General features: G+C 68.1%; 2 protein-coding genes across 26 annotated transcripts in view; one reads left to right on the forward strand and one right to left on the reverse strand.

Annotated features, from left to right (window-relative positions):
• TLR5 (toll like receptor 5) overlaps positions 1-13,449 on the forward strand; it is a 36,071-nt gene that overhangs the window by 17,733 nt on the left and 4,889 nt on the right. The gene's annotated exons all lie outside the window — the stretch shown is intronic.
• Positions 9,226-13,449, reverse strand: part of DISP1 (dispatched RND transporter family member 1) — a 160,103-nt gene continuing 155,879 nt past the window's right edge. For all 25 annotated transcript variants that reach the window (XM_072759740.1, XM_072759742.1, XM_072759746.1 and 22 more), the window contains one exon: positions 9,226-12,736. In XM_072759740.1, coding sequence (XP_072615841.1) covers positions 9,248-12,736 — 3,489 coding nt within the window. In that variant the 3' untranslated portion in view covers positions 9,226-9,247. The remainder of the gene's footprint in view (positions 12,737-13,449) is intronic.

Genomic DNA, 13,449 nt, shown 5'->3' on the forward strand with positions numbered 1-13,449 from the left:
ACCTGGGACACCCCCCACCCCCGCCCGCGGCCGCTCCCCGCGCCGCCCCCAGATGGCGCTGCAGCCCCGGCCCCGCTCCGCCCAGCCGGGCTCTCTCCACCCCTCCCAGAGCGGAGGCGCCCGGGGAACCGCGGGGCCGCTGACGTCACGGGACCCCCTCCTTGGCCTCCGCAACCAAGTGACTGCGCGGGCCGTGGGCCTCACAGCGCGTGCGCGAGACAGAGACAGAGACAGAGAGAGAGATCAGAGAGAGACAGAGAGACAGTGACAGAGAGACAGAGACCAGAGAGACAGAGACACAGACAGAGATAGAGACAGAGAGACAGACAGAGAGACACACAGACACAGAGACAGAAGCAGAGAGACAGAAAAAGACACAGGACAGACACAAAGACACACAGACAGACACACAGACACACCCAGGACAGAGAGAGACACACAGACACACACACACCATGCAAGTGTGCTCCCACACTGGCCCCGTGGGAAAGCCATGCTGGTTGGGCAGGGCCGGGCAACATACCAGGGGAGACCCCAGGTGGCAGGGGGCGCAGGCCAGGCTGCGGGAGCCCTGCCGGCAGCTGTCTGCATGGGGAGGCTGCAGGCAAGGACTCAGGAATATTCTAGTTCCTCCGCCCCTTGTGTCAGGAGTTCTAGGCTACGGAACAGAAAGCATCACCTCCTGGGAGGGGGGGAAGGGGAAAGTCAGAGCTGACCCCAAATCGCACCTTCCACAGGGAGGAGCCCCCGGCCTCCCTCTGGGGTGGGAGGGAGGGCGGCTCCTCCTGCAGAGGGACCTGTGAGACACGTTCCTTTGCTGGGGGTCAAGGCCAGCCGGCCTGCGGCTGCGTGCTGCTCCAGGGCACGGGGCAGCCCCAGGTCTGGGCTCCTTGCCCGACGGTGGGGCCCCAGCCGGGTCCTCCCCAAGGGAACAGGGTGAGAGCGGGTGGGAGAGCCGCGGGTGCTGGGCCAGAGCCGTGCGCCCTCTGCACCCCGTCTCCATGGGAAGGCCGAGCAAACAGGTCAGTGTCCCTTCCCTGGCGCGAGTCCCACCAAGGCACAGCGAGCCAATTCACCCACCAACCAACTGGGACCTGGGCGCCTGGGCCGGTGGGGGTGTCTCTGCCAGTCCAAGCGTCCACAGCAGCCAGCAGCTGTCCTGCGACTGAAGATGGCCAGGACGCACCAGACACTAAATGTCACTGACCTGGGTCAGGCAGGGTGTCGGGTCGGGGGCTGCGGCGTCCCGGGTGCCGATCAAGGGGCCGCGTGGGGGGCGGGGAGGCCCAGCAGCTGCTCGAGCACCAGGTAGCGGGGGCTGAGGGCCGGGCTCACGGACCCGGAAGGACCTGCGCTTCGTGGGAGCTGCATCTCACACTGGAGGGCAAACGCATCGCCTCCTGACACGGGACCGGGGCCCCCGTGTGGGACACAGACCGTCCCCACAGCCTCTGATGGCTGCCCCCCTGCGCACACGTGCCGCCTGCCTCTTCTTCCCCAGCCCCACCGCCTGCGGCAGAACCCACGGCGCCAGTTCCATGCTCGGCCCTACGAGGGTCTGGGGGTTCCGCGTCGTCCGTGGGGATGCCAGTCCCATGCTGCAATGGCAGTCCCAAGGGCCGAGGCCTCCAGTGCCTCTCGCTGGCCATCCGTAGCCCAGTCCCGACCTGTCCCCATCCTGCCGCAGCGGTGCCCGGCCTTCTGAGGCCGCCCTGTTCTGCTGCCCTGCACCCCCGGGCCCCGCCCGGCCTCACGGAGAAGCTGGCGGCCAGAGCAGGGAGGCATCTACGCGGCCACCAGCCGGATGGACAGAGCCCAGCCCTCCTGACGGCGCCACATGCCATTCTGCTCCAGCTCCGCCCTCAGGGTCTGTGGCGGTCGGGCGCTGCCAGGCCTTCTGCAGGAAGAGGCGGGCACCCCATGTCCGGTCCCCCCAGGGCAGCACGTGCAGGCATCACCTCACCTCCCAGACACTGGTCTCCAGAACCCCCCTGCCCCCGCTCCCTCCCCCGTCCTTGTGGCACCTCGAGGAGACCCATGAGCCAGAATGGCTCCTGCTGCCTGGGGGGCGGGATGGCCCTCAGTGCGTCCAGCCTGCCACCTCGGGGCTGGACACTCATGGGTTCTGCTTCTCTTCTTCCGTGTATCTCAATCCCCCTGCCCTGTGTCCCCCTGCCCCCCCGGCCTGTCCGCCCCCACCCCATGTCCATGTCCCTCCCCACTCTGTGTACATGTCCCCCTCACCCCATGTCTGTCCCCCCATCCTGTGTCCACATCCCCCCACCCCACATCCATGTCCCCCTTAGGACAGGACTTCTAGTCACTTTAGTGTCAGAGACCCTCTGGTGGGGAACGGCCTTTACGTCAGTCGCTCAGCAAGAGAAGTTAAATGCAAGCACGTGGATTACTTGGTGACGTGCAGACCCTGGAAGGACCCCGACACCCACTGGAGCCCAGACGCCGGGTGCCCGGGCGTGACTGTGACGGCAGACACTGCCCGAGGCCCACGTGCGACAGGACCCCATCCTTGCCGTGCCCGCCGCTTGGGGCAGGACCTCGACCTCGCACCCCGCGGCACGGAAGCCCCTGGACACAGCCGGTCACCGGCCTGCCTGGATGTCCTTCCTCTCTCCGGCTCGTCTTCAAGAGCCCAAGGCTACCTCCGAAAGCAAGACGGGAGGAGGGAGGGGGGGACCCCGCTGCCCCCAAGGCCGCCCACCTCCAGCACGGAGGCTGTGCCTTCCTGCGCCAACTATGCCTCTGGTGTGAGGAAATCAGGACACAAGTAACCATAAGGGCTCCATGCGCTGCGGTGCGTGGGTGGGGGTGGCTGGGGGTGTGTGGGGGAGGGGGAGGGGGACGTGAGCAGCCCCATGGGCAGGGCAACCTTGGGGCAGTTGTGAGGGGCTGCGGCTGGGGAGAGTCTCGGGGGCACCAAGGCCAAGGGACACTGCGGCCCGGGGGGAGGGGGAGCTGTGCTCTGGGGGGATTCAGCACCAGCCCTCCCCCCCCACAGGCGTGGGCTCCATGTCTCATCCAGAGCTGCCCGCCCCGTTCCCCTCCATCCACCCCTGTCCCTCACTGCATCCCTCACCCCCGCCTGGCAGCGTGACCTGGACGCAGCCCCCCACCCCGCAGCCCGCAGCGCATGCGCCCCCGGGAAGCAGGAGGTGCACACACCCAACTCGCTCCAGGAGCTTCTCCACTCGGGGCGGACATGGGCCTGTCCCTCAGCTGTGTGTGGGCTGGGGGAACCAGGAGGGAAACTGAGTCACGGTGGCAGGAAACGTGGGCCCCGCGCCCACACAGCAACTTTCAAACTCCGAGTGGGAATCCGTGAGCTGCTCAGAGCCCGGGATCGGAGTCCGTGTGTCCGTCGGCGCGGTGAGCACGTGGGGCCTGCGGCCTGTGGGGCCCTGAGCCAAGGTGCCCTCGCCCCTCGCCCCATGGGAGGAGCCGCGGGTTTTGTGTGTGTCGTTGGGAGCAGCCTACTGGCTCCTGAGACGGTGCCTGCCCCCCCCCACCCCCGGGCTCGTGGCTTCCTCACCGGGAAATCGCGCGCCAGCACTTCAGCTTCTGATGGATTCTGGTGGGCTCTTGCTGGAGGGAAGGGTCGTCAGCGAAGCGTCCGTCCGTCCATGTGACACGCGGGCCGCGTCCTCTCTCCTGACCTCCTTTACTTTTCAGCGAGTGCTTCCCCGCGGCCTTCAGGAACTCCTCACGGTTAAGGAGGTTAAGGAACCACCTGAGAACCCCGTGGCCCGCAGTAACAATCCACTTCATGAAAAGGAAAAAGAGAAAGGCGGCCTTCCCGACCTGGAGCGCGTCCCCGGCCCCAAGCAGCTGCTGCCAGGACTTGTGGCTGTGGGGTCCCTGCAGCCACATCGGCAGCGGCTTGGGCCGCGCGTGCCACACGCACAGAAATCACGGGGGGCTCAGGGGGGTGAGCTGTGCACGGAGTGCTCTCAGCCTCACCTGGCGCCAGCGCCGGCCCCTGTGACCCGAGGCCAGTGCGACAACCAAACTCAGACGCCGCCCGACGTCCCCCTGCCCCCACCCCGGCCACTGTCACCTGCTGATGGGAGAGGTGGGCTCAGCAGAGCTGAGCGTGCAGCCGCGGCCACAGGCCTGGGGCCGGCCGTCCCCGCAGCAGGTGCCCCGGCAGGGAGGGGCTCACCTGCGCGGCTCTCCAGGGAGGGGGGGGCCCCCACTGCCGGGGCAACAGGGACAGCAGGGAAGCCGGCGCTGCCCGGGGACAGCCCACGCGGTGACGGGCGCGGGTGGAAGCCCCCATCACCGCAGCCCTGGGCCCGTCGGGGCCTCACACAGGCTGTGCCGCGCGGGGCAGCCCCACCCGGAGGCTGATTCTCAGAAGGACCGTCCTGGGCGTCCTTCCCCTGCCTGTGTTCCCAGCACAGTAGCCCCGGCGGGGGGGACAGCAGGTGCATCTCCTGTGTCTCTGCACCTGGGAACCTGCCGGGTGGACACTCGCGGCGGGGCCCTCCTGACCGGGAATGACCTCGCGGGACCTCAGGACACACGACAAGCCCCGTCTGTTAGAGCACGGGCTCCAGACACGCCTGCGCGGCAGCCGGCGCTCCCGAGAAAACACAAGTCACGGGGACTCAGGTGTCCGGCGGCCCTGACGGGACAGAAGCCAGCATGGCCCCTGGGAGGCCACCTGCGTGTCCCCGTGTTGAGGGCGGCCTCACACCCAGCGAGCCCCGTCCCGTGGTCACCCCGGGGCCTCTGGGCACGTGCGGCCTCCTGCCGTGACACAGATGCTCCGAGCCAGGCCCGGGCTCCCCTGCTCGCTCCCCCGTGTCCCCCAAGCAGGGAGGAAGAGCGTGGAGCAGTGGCCGAGCCGGCCCCCCACACGCAGCCTCAGGCCCCACGCGGCACAGGTACGTGTGCCGTGGGTCCTGCTGGGGTCGTGGTGGGCGGGGGGCAGTCAGACCTCGAGGTCCGTGGGTGGTTGTCCAGGTGGCGCCGCAGGCAGGACAGGGCAGCGACCCTCGGGCGGCGACAACCATCATCATAACCGGGCGGAGGCGGCGCTCCGTAGGGACACGCACGATGCCACGGGTGACGTCCGCGGAATTTCGCGCAGACAGCCCAGCAGGATCCAGCAGCCCCAGGACGGGAGCCCAACGTGCAGAAGTTAAGTGTGTTTCTAAATATGAGCCAAGAAGGGGCAGCAGAGCACGTCCCGCCGTTTACAGGAACAGGAGCCCGATGTTGGGGACAAGCCCGTGGCGGGAGACAAGCCCCAGACGGCGGAGCCTCCCCCGAGAGACAAGACTCTGGTTTCCGGGGAAGATGTTTTGAGCGACGTTACCGGACGGCATCCCTCAAAATACAGGCGGTGGGGGCCCCAGGGTGTGGCAGCGCGTGCAGAGTGGCGAGCGGCGAGGACACGGCTGCTCAGGCTGGGCTCATGGGGATGCAGGACACGAGGCGTGGGGACGGCGACGGTTCCGGGGCAGAGGAGGCGCGAGGAGTCAGGCGACGGGGAGACGAGTGAGCAGCTGACCCCTGACGGGGCGTCTGGGTGGCTCCGCTCTGCCCTCGGGCACCCGGACCGCGCACCCGGCCGCTTCCGATCCCAACACGGCCTCAGACGTTAGACGCCAGGGGTCAGCTCGAGCGAGGCCTCCTGCCGCTTGGAAGCCCGCCTACCGGGGACAAGCCCGGAAGCTCCGTGCCGTCTCGGCGGCAGACCCGGCCCCTCGCCGCAGCTCCGCACCGCGTCCCCGTCCCCGTCCCGGGATGTTGGTCCCCTGGGTGCTTCTCTCTGTGAAGATGTCCTCGCGCGGGTGGGCTGTCGCCTTCTGCAAGGGCCGCCGCTGACCGCTGAGCGCCGCCCGCCGGCTGCGGCCCCTGCCCCTGGAGCGTGCCCCTCGGTGCAGCTGGGGCACGTGACATCCCGACAGGCCACCGAGCTCCACACCATGCACGTGAACACCTCCACGAAGTCAGGAAATAAAGAAGGACCCAGAGATTCTGTCGCGGGAGGTGCAGGAATGAGCCGGCCGCTGGAGCAGGTGTGGGCTGTGGGGCCCGGGGCCAGCGGGTGAGGGAGGGCACGTGTCGGGATCCGGGGGCCCAGCAGGCAGGGGGTGTTGGCGACGACCCCCAGGAGCCGCGGGAGAAGCCGACTCCATCACCTGACAGCTCTCAGGCGTTTGGCCTCAAGACATCAGGAACGGGCATTAAAAGCTTGCTTGGGGTCAGACCTCGGCCACCAGCTGCCCCCGGGCCCGGGGACTATGGGGTCGTAGCCCCAGCGATGCCCAGCCCCGGGCGCCAGTCGGCCAGCCTGCCCAGCCCGGGCCTGGGGCCTCGCGCTCCCGGACCCAGGGAACAAAGGAGCAGTGTGGACGCGACATGTGGGGCCCGATGCAGGGACCACGCAGAGCCAGGAGGTGGGCGCGGGTGGGGAGGCGGGCCAGGCTCTCAGAGGAGGCTTTCTTGGGCGTGGGCTGCTGGCGTCCAAGGCGCAGGGATCGGTCCATGGGAGCTGTTCCCAGGGACACGACTCAGGGAAAACAGCTGAATTCTCGGGGACGGGGTCAACGTCCTGGAGGTTCCCGGGCCCCGGAGCTGCCAGGCCCTGGACGGGACAGGACGGGCGGCAGGGACTCCCCTGGAGCTGGAGCCCACGCCCCGGCCCACAGCCCCTCCCAGCCCACGGCATCCCCAGGCGGCCTCGCTGGCTCCCTAGGGGTCTGCACCACAGAAGCACCGCAGGGGCGTCTGCCTTGCTTGCCTGATGGCCAGGAGCCCCTCCCAGAGGTCCCAAGCCTTGGCCACGATGGTCCCGCCGACTCGTCTGCCCTCCCAGGACAGGGTCCCCGGGGTCAGATCTGGATCCCCAAGTCCCTCCGTGATGACTCCTGCCCGGACAGCCTCTCCCAAGGGCGGCCACAGCGCAGCTCCCAGGAGGGAGGAGAGCCCAGGCCCGGGCTGGGGGGGCGGAGGGTGCAGTCAAGGCGGGGGCAACGCCGGGAGGGCCCGACCTGGGGCGCGGACAGCTGTCCCCGCACCTGCACCTTCTGCACCCGGGAGTCACTCCGGAGCTTGGCCCAGCCGTCGGCTGCCCCGAGGCTGCAGACTCGTCACACGGTGGCGGCTGTGGGCCTGGCGTGAGCTCCTCGGGCCCCACCCCCGGGTCCTGCCGGATTGTGGCTGGCCCCGGGGGTCTTGCCCTGTCTGTGCCCTGAGGGCGGCCTCTGGAGGCCCCGTTGCTGGTCCGCACGCAGGCCGAGCACCCGGCACGGACGTGGCCCCGGAATCCAGCAGAGGCGGCTTGTGGCTGAGCGTTCCTCCCCGGGTGCTGCCCGGGTCGGGGCAGGGGCGGCCGCCCCCTCACCTGCACCCCGTGACCCTGCCTGCCTCCCAGCAGGTCGGGGCCCAGGGCCCTGCAGCGGCGAACGGTGGCACCCACTTCACGTCCCACGCTCAGCTCCGGCTGTAGACAAGCCACCCCCCCGGACATAGGCAGACCTGGGCGCGGGGCGTCGCGGCAGTTGGGGTCGCTAATGGGACATGCGGTTTTGAACGGCGCCCTGGTTCCTGCCGTGTGCTCGCCTGGCGGAGGGTGGAGGGCAGGCGACCAGCAGCACCGAGTCCGTGCCCCAGGGCTGCGCGTGGGGACCCCACGGCCTGTCTGCAGAGCTCCGTGCGCTGTGCTCCCAGCACCCTCGCCGTGGCCTCGCTGTGGCCCGGGCTGCCCCGCTGTCCCCCCACAGCCCCCGGCCCGGGAGCGAGAACATGTTCTGACCTGCGTCCCGGGCTCTGGGGGGACGACGCCTGCCGCCAGGACAGGACCAGCCCCGCTCCCAGGGCCACAGCGGGAGGCGGTGCCTCTGCTGGGACCGCAGGGGACAACCTCCGAGTTCTGGCACTCGGTGACATCGGGACCCTCGGGGGACGCAACAGCAGGTGTCCTCGCTCCCTCTGTGCACGTCCCGGGTCCCAGCCCTGCAGCTGTGGGGCTGTCCACCGCCGGCACCGTGACCCCGAGTCAGCACAGGTCGCCCTCCTGCACCCACATGCACCCCCCCCCCCCCGCCTTCACCTCTGCTTCACCCCCGCCGCCCTCCCCCCTTCACCCATTCCCCGCCTCCTCCCTCCACCCTCCCCTGCTCCCTCCCCCTATGCCCATCCCCTGCACCCATCTATCCTCACCCCCACCATCACGCCCTCCCCCTCCCCCATCCTCCTCCTCCCCCTGCCCACCCTCCCCCGCTCCCCCTGTGCCCATCCCCCCCGCACCCACCTGTCCCCCTGCTGTCACCCCACCGTTGTCCTCCTCTCCCCTGCACTCATCCCCCCTCCCCCTCCCCCTCCACCCATTCCCTGCCCACCGTCCCCTGCTCCCCCTCCTCACGCCTATCCCCCCTTGCCCATCTCTCCACCCACCCCCACCGCCCTCCCCCCTCCCCTGCACCCATCCCCCCTCCTTTGCCCATCTCCCCCCCACCCACTGTCCCCCCACCCTCCCCTGCTCCCCCTGTGCCCATCCCCCGTGCCCATCTATCCCCACCCCCGCCATCATGCCCTCCCTCTCCCCCATATTCCTCCCCTGCCCACCCTCCCCTGCTCCTCCCGTGCCCATCCCCCTGCACCCACCTGCCCCCCCAGCTGTCACCCCCGCAGTTGTCCTTCTCCCCCTCGCACCCATCCCCCTCCTTCGCCCAACCCCCACCCACGTCCCCCACCCCACCCTCATCCATCCCCCTCTTTCACCCATCCCCCCACCTGTCCACACTGCCTGACCCCAGCAAGCACTGGGGCTGCTCCCTCTGGGCATCAACACGCGTGTGGCCTCACGGACGACGCATGCAGCAGGGGAGGGCAACCCGGGTAACGGGCCGAGTTCACAGACGCGGGAATTAATCCCTAAACGAGGCTCCAGCCAACCCCTAAAGGAGGCCGCTGGGCGGCCTGGGCCCCACTGGGCGGCCGCTGGATCGGCCACGCCTGCGCTCAGGCCCTGGGTCAGGCCGCCTCGAGGTGAAAGAGACCACACGTTAGAACTTGGCACTTTCTGGAAATATCAAAGCCAGTCCTCAGCCGATGCTCGTCACATGCATGACTTTGTTGCTGCAGAGCCGGAAACTACCCCGAGATCCTCAGCGTGAAGCCCCTGCGTCCCGGGGGCCCCTTTCCAAACCTCTGGCTTTTACTTCCCATTTCAAAGAACCATGGAGAGGCACCGGCTCTGAACGTGATACTGTATTTATTAAAGTGTTTTTATTAACAAACTTTCACCCTCAAGTTCCGAGTGTGTCGGCGCTGGGGGCGCGCTGGCCTCGCCGTGTGGCATCTGCGGGTCCCCGGAACCGCACGTCCCTCGGCCACAGCTGTGATGGGTGTCGGGGCGGCACCGGGCATCCCCCGTGACGTGGTTATGCACCCACTTGGGCCCACTGGGGCTCCGGTGTTCCGGGTCCTGTGACAGGCGCGGCTCCGCGTGCCTTGCTTCCTCGTCTGCCGCAGCCCCCGGCCCCGGGCCGCCCCCCGAGCCCCCCACGGCACTGTCCCCGCACGGTCCCCTCTGGCTCCTGTCGGGATCGCAGCACGCTCTCCGGAAAGACCCGGGACTCCTGCGGACAGCGGAGGTGGGGTCCCCTGCCTGCACCCCAGGCTCCTCCCGGCCCTGGAGGCGCGGCAGCAGCGGGAGGCTGGGGGGCGCGGGGCGCTGCAGCCCGGCTCGCGTGGCTCTGCCCTGCAGGCAGGGGCAGTGGTGGACGCGCGGGACGGCGCACACCAGGCCTTCGGGGACCGGGCGCACGACGGGCTGCACGTGCGCCAAGCTGCTGGCGGCGGCGGCACAGCGGGGGCACAGGCCGTCGCCGGGCCACGGGGAGGCGAGCGGGCCTGGTTTCCAGTGTTGGAACGCGTTGGCGCAGCTACACCTCTGCCTCAGGGAGAGGAAGGCGCACGCGGGGTGCTGCTCGAGCGAGGGCTGCAGAGAGGCCGGGCCTGCTTCGCCCCTGGCGCTGGGGCTGAGGGCCGCATGCGCGGGCAGCCCCAGGGCCTTTGCCTGGCCGCTGAAGGCCTCGGAGCACACGTGCGGCTCCTCGTAGGCCGCCTTCCCCGGGGCGGCGCAGCCACGCGAGGCCAGGGGCTCCAGCTCGTAGAACTCCCGCTCCGCCTCGGACCTCGGGGCCCTGGGAGCCACGTGGTAGGCATTCCCGGCACGGGAGCTGCTCGGTGCCTTGTCTCCGGGCGTCGCAGACAAGCCGTGGGAGAAGGCGCCGCACCGGAGCTTCCTGGGGAGGGGAATCTGGCCGCAGGTGCCCTGGGGCCCGAGGCACCGGCAGATGCACTGGAAAAAGAAGGTGGCGAAGGCCCAGCTGACGCCCATAATGAGCATCATAAAGGTGCCGAGCTGCGTGTAGGCCAGAACCGTGGACGGCATCATCATGGCCCCCGCCACGAAGGTGGTCAGGGCGGCCATGGCGATGGCAGATCCCATGCGGCTCAGGGAGAAGATCACCTTCCCCTCCCGGTTGGTGTCTGGGGCCAGCCGGTAGGCCACCCCGTAGTGGACGGCGAAGTCAACGGACAGGCCGACGGCCACCGAGATGATGACCGACTCCAGCACGTTGAGCTCCCACCCCAGCAGGACCAGAGAGCCGACGGTGACGAATATGGTCCCGGCGATGGAGACGATGGCGTACAGGCTTATGACGACGTTCCACGTGGTGAGCAGCATGACGCTGAAGGCCACGGCCACCGACAGCCCCATGGCGATGAGCGTGCCGTCGGAGAGGCTGTCCTGCAGGTCGTAGAACTCCAGGCTGCTGACGAACCAGCCGTTGCTGAGGCCCTCGGGCGCCGAGCTCAGCTCCCGGGAGATCCAGGCGTCCACCTCCTGGTAGAACTGGTGCATCCTCTCGTAGGCCAGCGTGAAGACGTAGGTGCTCTGGAACTCCAGCACCACGGCCCGGATGGTGTCGTTGATGTCGAACCTCGGCCCCGGTGTCTTGCTGTCCAGGTGGTAGCCGGTGCTCCTCTCCAGCTCCATGATGGCCCTCTTCATGCACAGCTCGAAGATCTCCTGCTTGTAGGGGAAGCTCCAGCGCCGGCAGCAGAGGTAGAGCGCGGGCTCGTCGCAGTCCTGGTTCTCCATCCACTGCTTGAACGTCTCGATGAAGCAGCTCGTGAAGTCCTGCTCGTCCGTCTGGTGGAAGAAGGTCTGGTTTCTCAGCTTCTGGCAGAAGCGCAGGATCCAGAGCTGGGAGGCAGGGCTGGCAATGTTAAAGCTGCCGTCCAACACTAGCTTGCCTTTGCTCTTGGGGTTCAGGGGATCGCCGTTGTCCTCCGGGGACACCCCCCACACCACCGTGATGGGCATGTGCAGCTCCTCCCCACGGTGGACGCGCTCGAACATGAAGAGCTTCTTGTACTCGGCGTCGTAGCGCTCGAAGGGGTGTGAGGGCCTGAACAGCTGGAACTCGGACAGCTCGAGTGAGGGCAGCTTCATCTTGGGGTTCACGCACACCACGTAGGCCCCGCCCACGCTCAGGGCCAGGAACCACAGCAGCCAAAGGTAGCGGAGCTTGATGACAACGCACGGCAGTACCTTCTCGAAAAAGACACGAGAGGCTTCGGAGGCTGCGAGCAGCGCCCTGTGGCACTTCCGGCGGGCGGTCGTCCAGCAGCTCTTGCTGTCGTACACCTGTGGCTGCGGCTTCCGGAAGCAGCTGAACAGGTTGAGGAGGTAGCGCTCGTGCAGGACGACCACGGCCGGCAGCCACGTGACCATGAGCACGTAGTTCACCAGGATGGCCGTGCCCGCATACACCCCGAAGCACCGGATGGCGGTGATGTTGCTCACGTAGTTGGCGTAGAAGGCGGCGGCCGTGGTGAAGCTGGTGACGAACATGGACAGCGCCGCGTGCTGCAGGGTGATGCCCACCGTCTCCGAAGTCGCCGCGTGCGGCCTGTCGCACTTGGCATAGCTCCACACATCGCACAGGACGAAGGCGTCGTCCGCACCGATGCCGACCAGGATGACCAGCGCCGTCAGGTTCATGAACGGGAAGAACTCGAAGTTGAACACCACGCGGTAGAGGAAGTAGGACACGATCAGCGAGCTGATGACGGCAAACATGGTCATCAGGGTGATGAACAGGGACCTGGTGTAGGCGCACATGACCAGCAGCACCAGCAGCACCGCGATGGCCGGGTAGGCCGTGTCCGTCAGGAGGTAGTCCTGGAACAGGCTGTGCTTGATGCCGAACTCGATCCCGGCCACGGCGGTCACCCCGTCGGAGCCGTTCCAGTTCTCGAAGTTGTCCAGGTAGATGTCCATCATGCTCTCCCCCTTCTCCGTGGGAGAGAAGAGCATGCTGTACCTCAGCGCAGGCGCGGCGGGTGTGGCGGGCGCCTTCGGGGCCAGGAAGTCCTTGTCCACCAGGAAGTGCAGGATCTGGTACACGGCGTTGTACTTGACGCACTTGCGGGGCACGCCGCTGCACTTGAGCTGGCCCTTCCTGCGGGCGCCTGCGTCCCAGCAGTCGGGCTGCAGCGTGCCGTTGCGGTAGTGCTTGGCACAGGCCCGCAGCAGCTTCAGCGTGTGCGACACGTCCCGCTCTACGATCTGCTGGCAGGACGACCTGTTGTTTAGGATGGCGATGTAGTTGCCCAGCGTCCAGCTGGGGCAGCAGGACGCCGCCGTGGTCCTCTGGCACAGGTCGCTGAACTGCGGGTGGGCTCTGATCTGCAGAGAGAGACACGCGGACACCAGCGTTTAAGGCCTGCGGGGGGGGGGGGGGCAGGTGCACGGCCTCCCCTGAGCCTCCCCCCACGGCCCCCCTGGCACGTCCCTCTGGGCGGCAAAGCACCCGAAAAACCTCCAGTGCAGCCTCGGTCTTAACGAGGAGGTAAAACTAGCAGCTCTCGAGGAGACTAGCCTTTTCAAAGGCACTTTCAGGGCAAAGGAAGGGACGGGGGGCCTGCGCTCCTCCACCTGCGGGGCTCAAGGGCACAGGACACCAGCTGCTGCCTTGGCCCGAAACCGCCAGTCATCGGCCTGAGGTTCCGGGTGACAAAGGCACGAGTGCAACCAACTTAGTGAAAAGCCAAGGAGACGGTCGCCCAGAAGAGCGCCAGCGAGCCCCCAGCTGACGTCGGACACCGATGTCCGGGGTGTGCGGGGCCACAGCCAAGGGCTCCCTGAGCAACGAGCACAACGAGCCGCGGTGTCCAGTCCCATCCGTCCATGCAGGTGAGATGGATACTGAGTGGCAGCCAACGACGTGCGCATCCTTCGAGCTCGTCTGGTAAAGCGCACGCACGGTGCACGCAGCCTTTCCTCCACGGCGGGAGGGAAACCGAGACACGACGCCAAGGCCACGGGGGGCCGGGCCTCCACGCCGCACAACCCGGACGCGTGTGCGTGAGGCTCAGCCTCCTCCTCCGCCCGCCCGGCTG

The sequence above is a fragment of the Vulpes vulpes genome, chromosome 5 (genome assembly GCF_048418805.1).
Source record: "Vulpes vulpes isolate BD-2025 chromosome 5, VulVul3, whole genome shotgun sequence".
NCBI lineage: Eukaryota > Metazoa > Chordata > Mammalia > Carnivora > Canidae > Vulpes > Vulpes vulpes.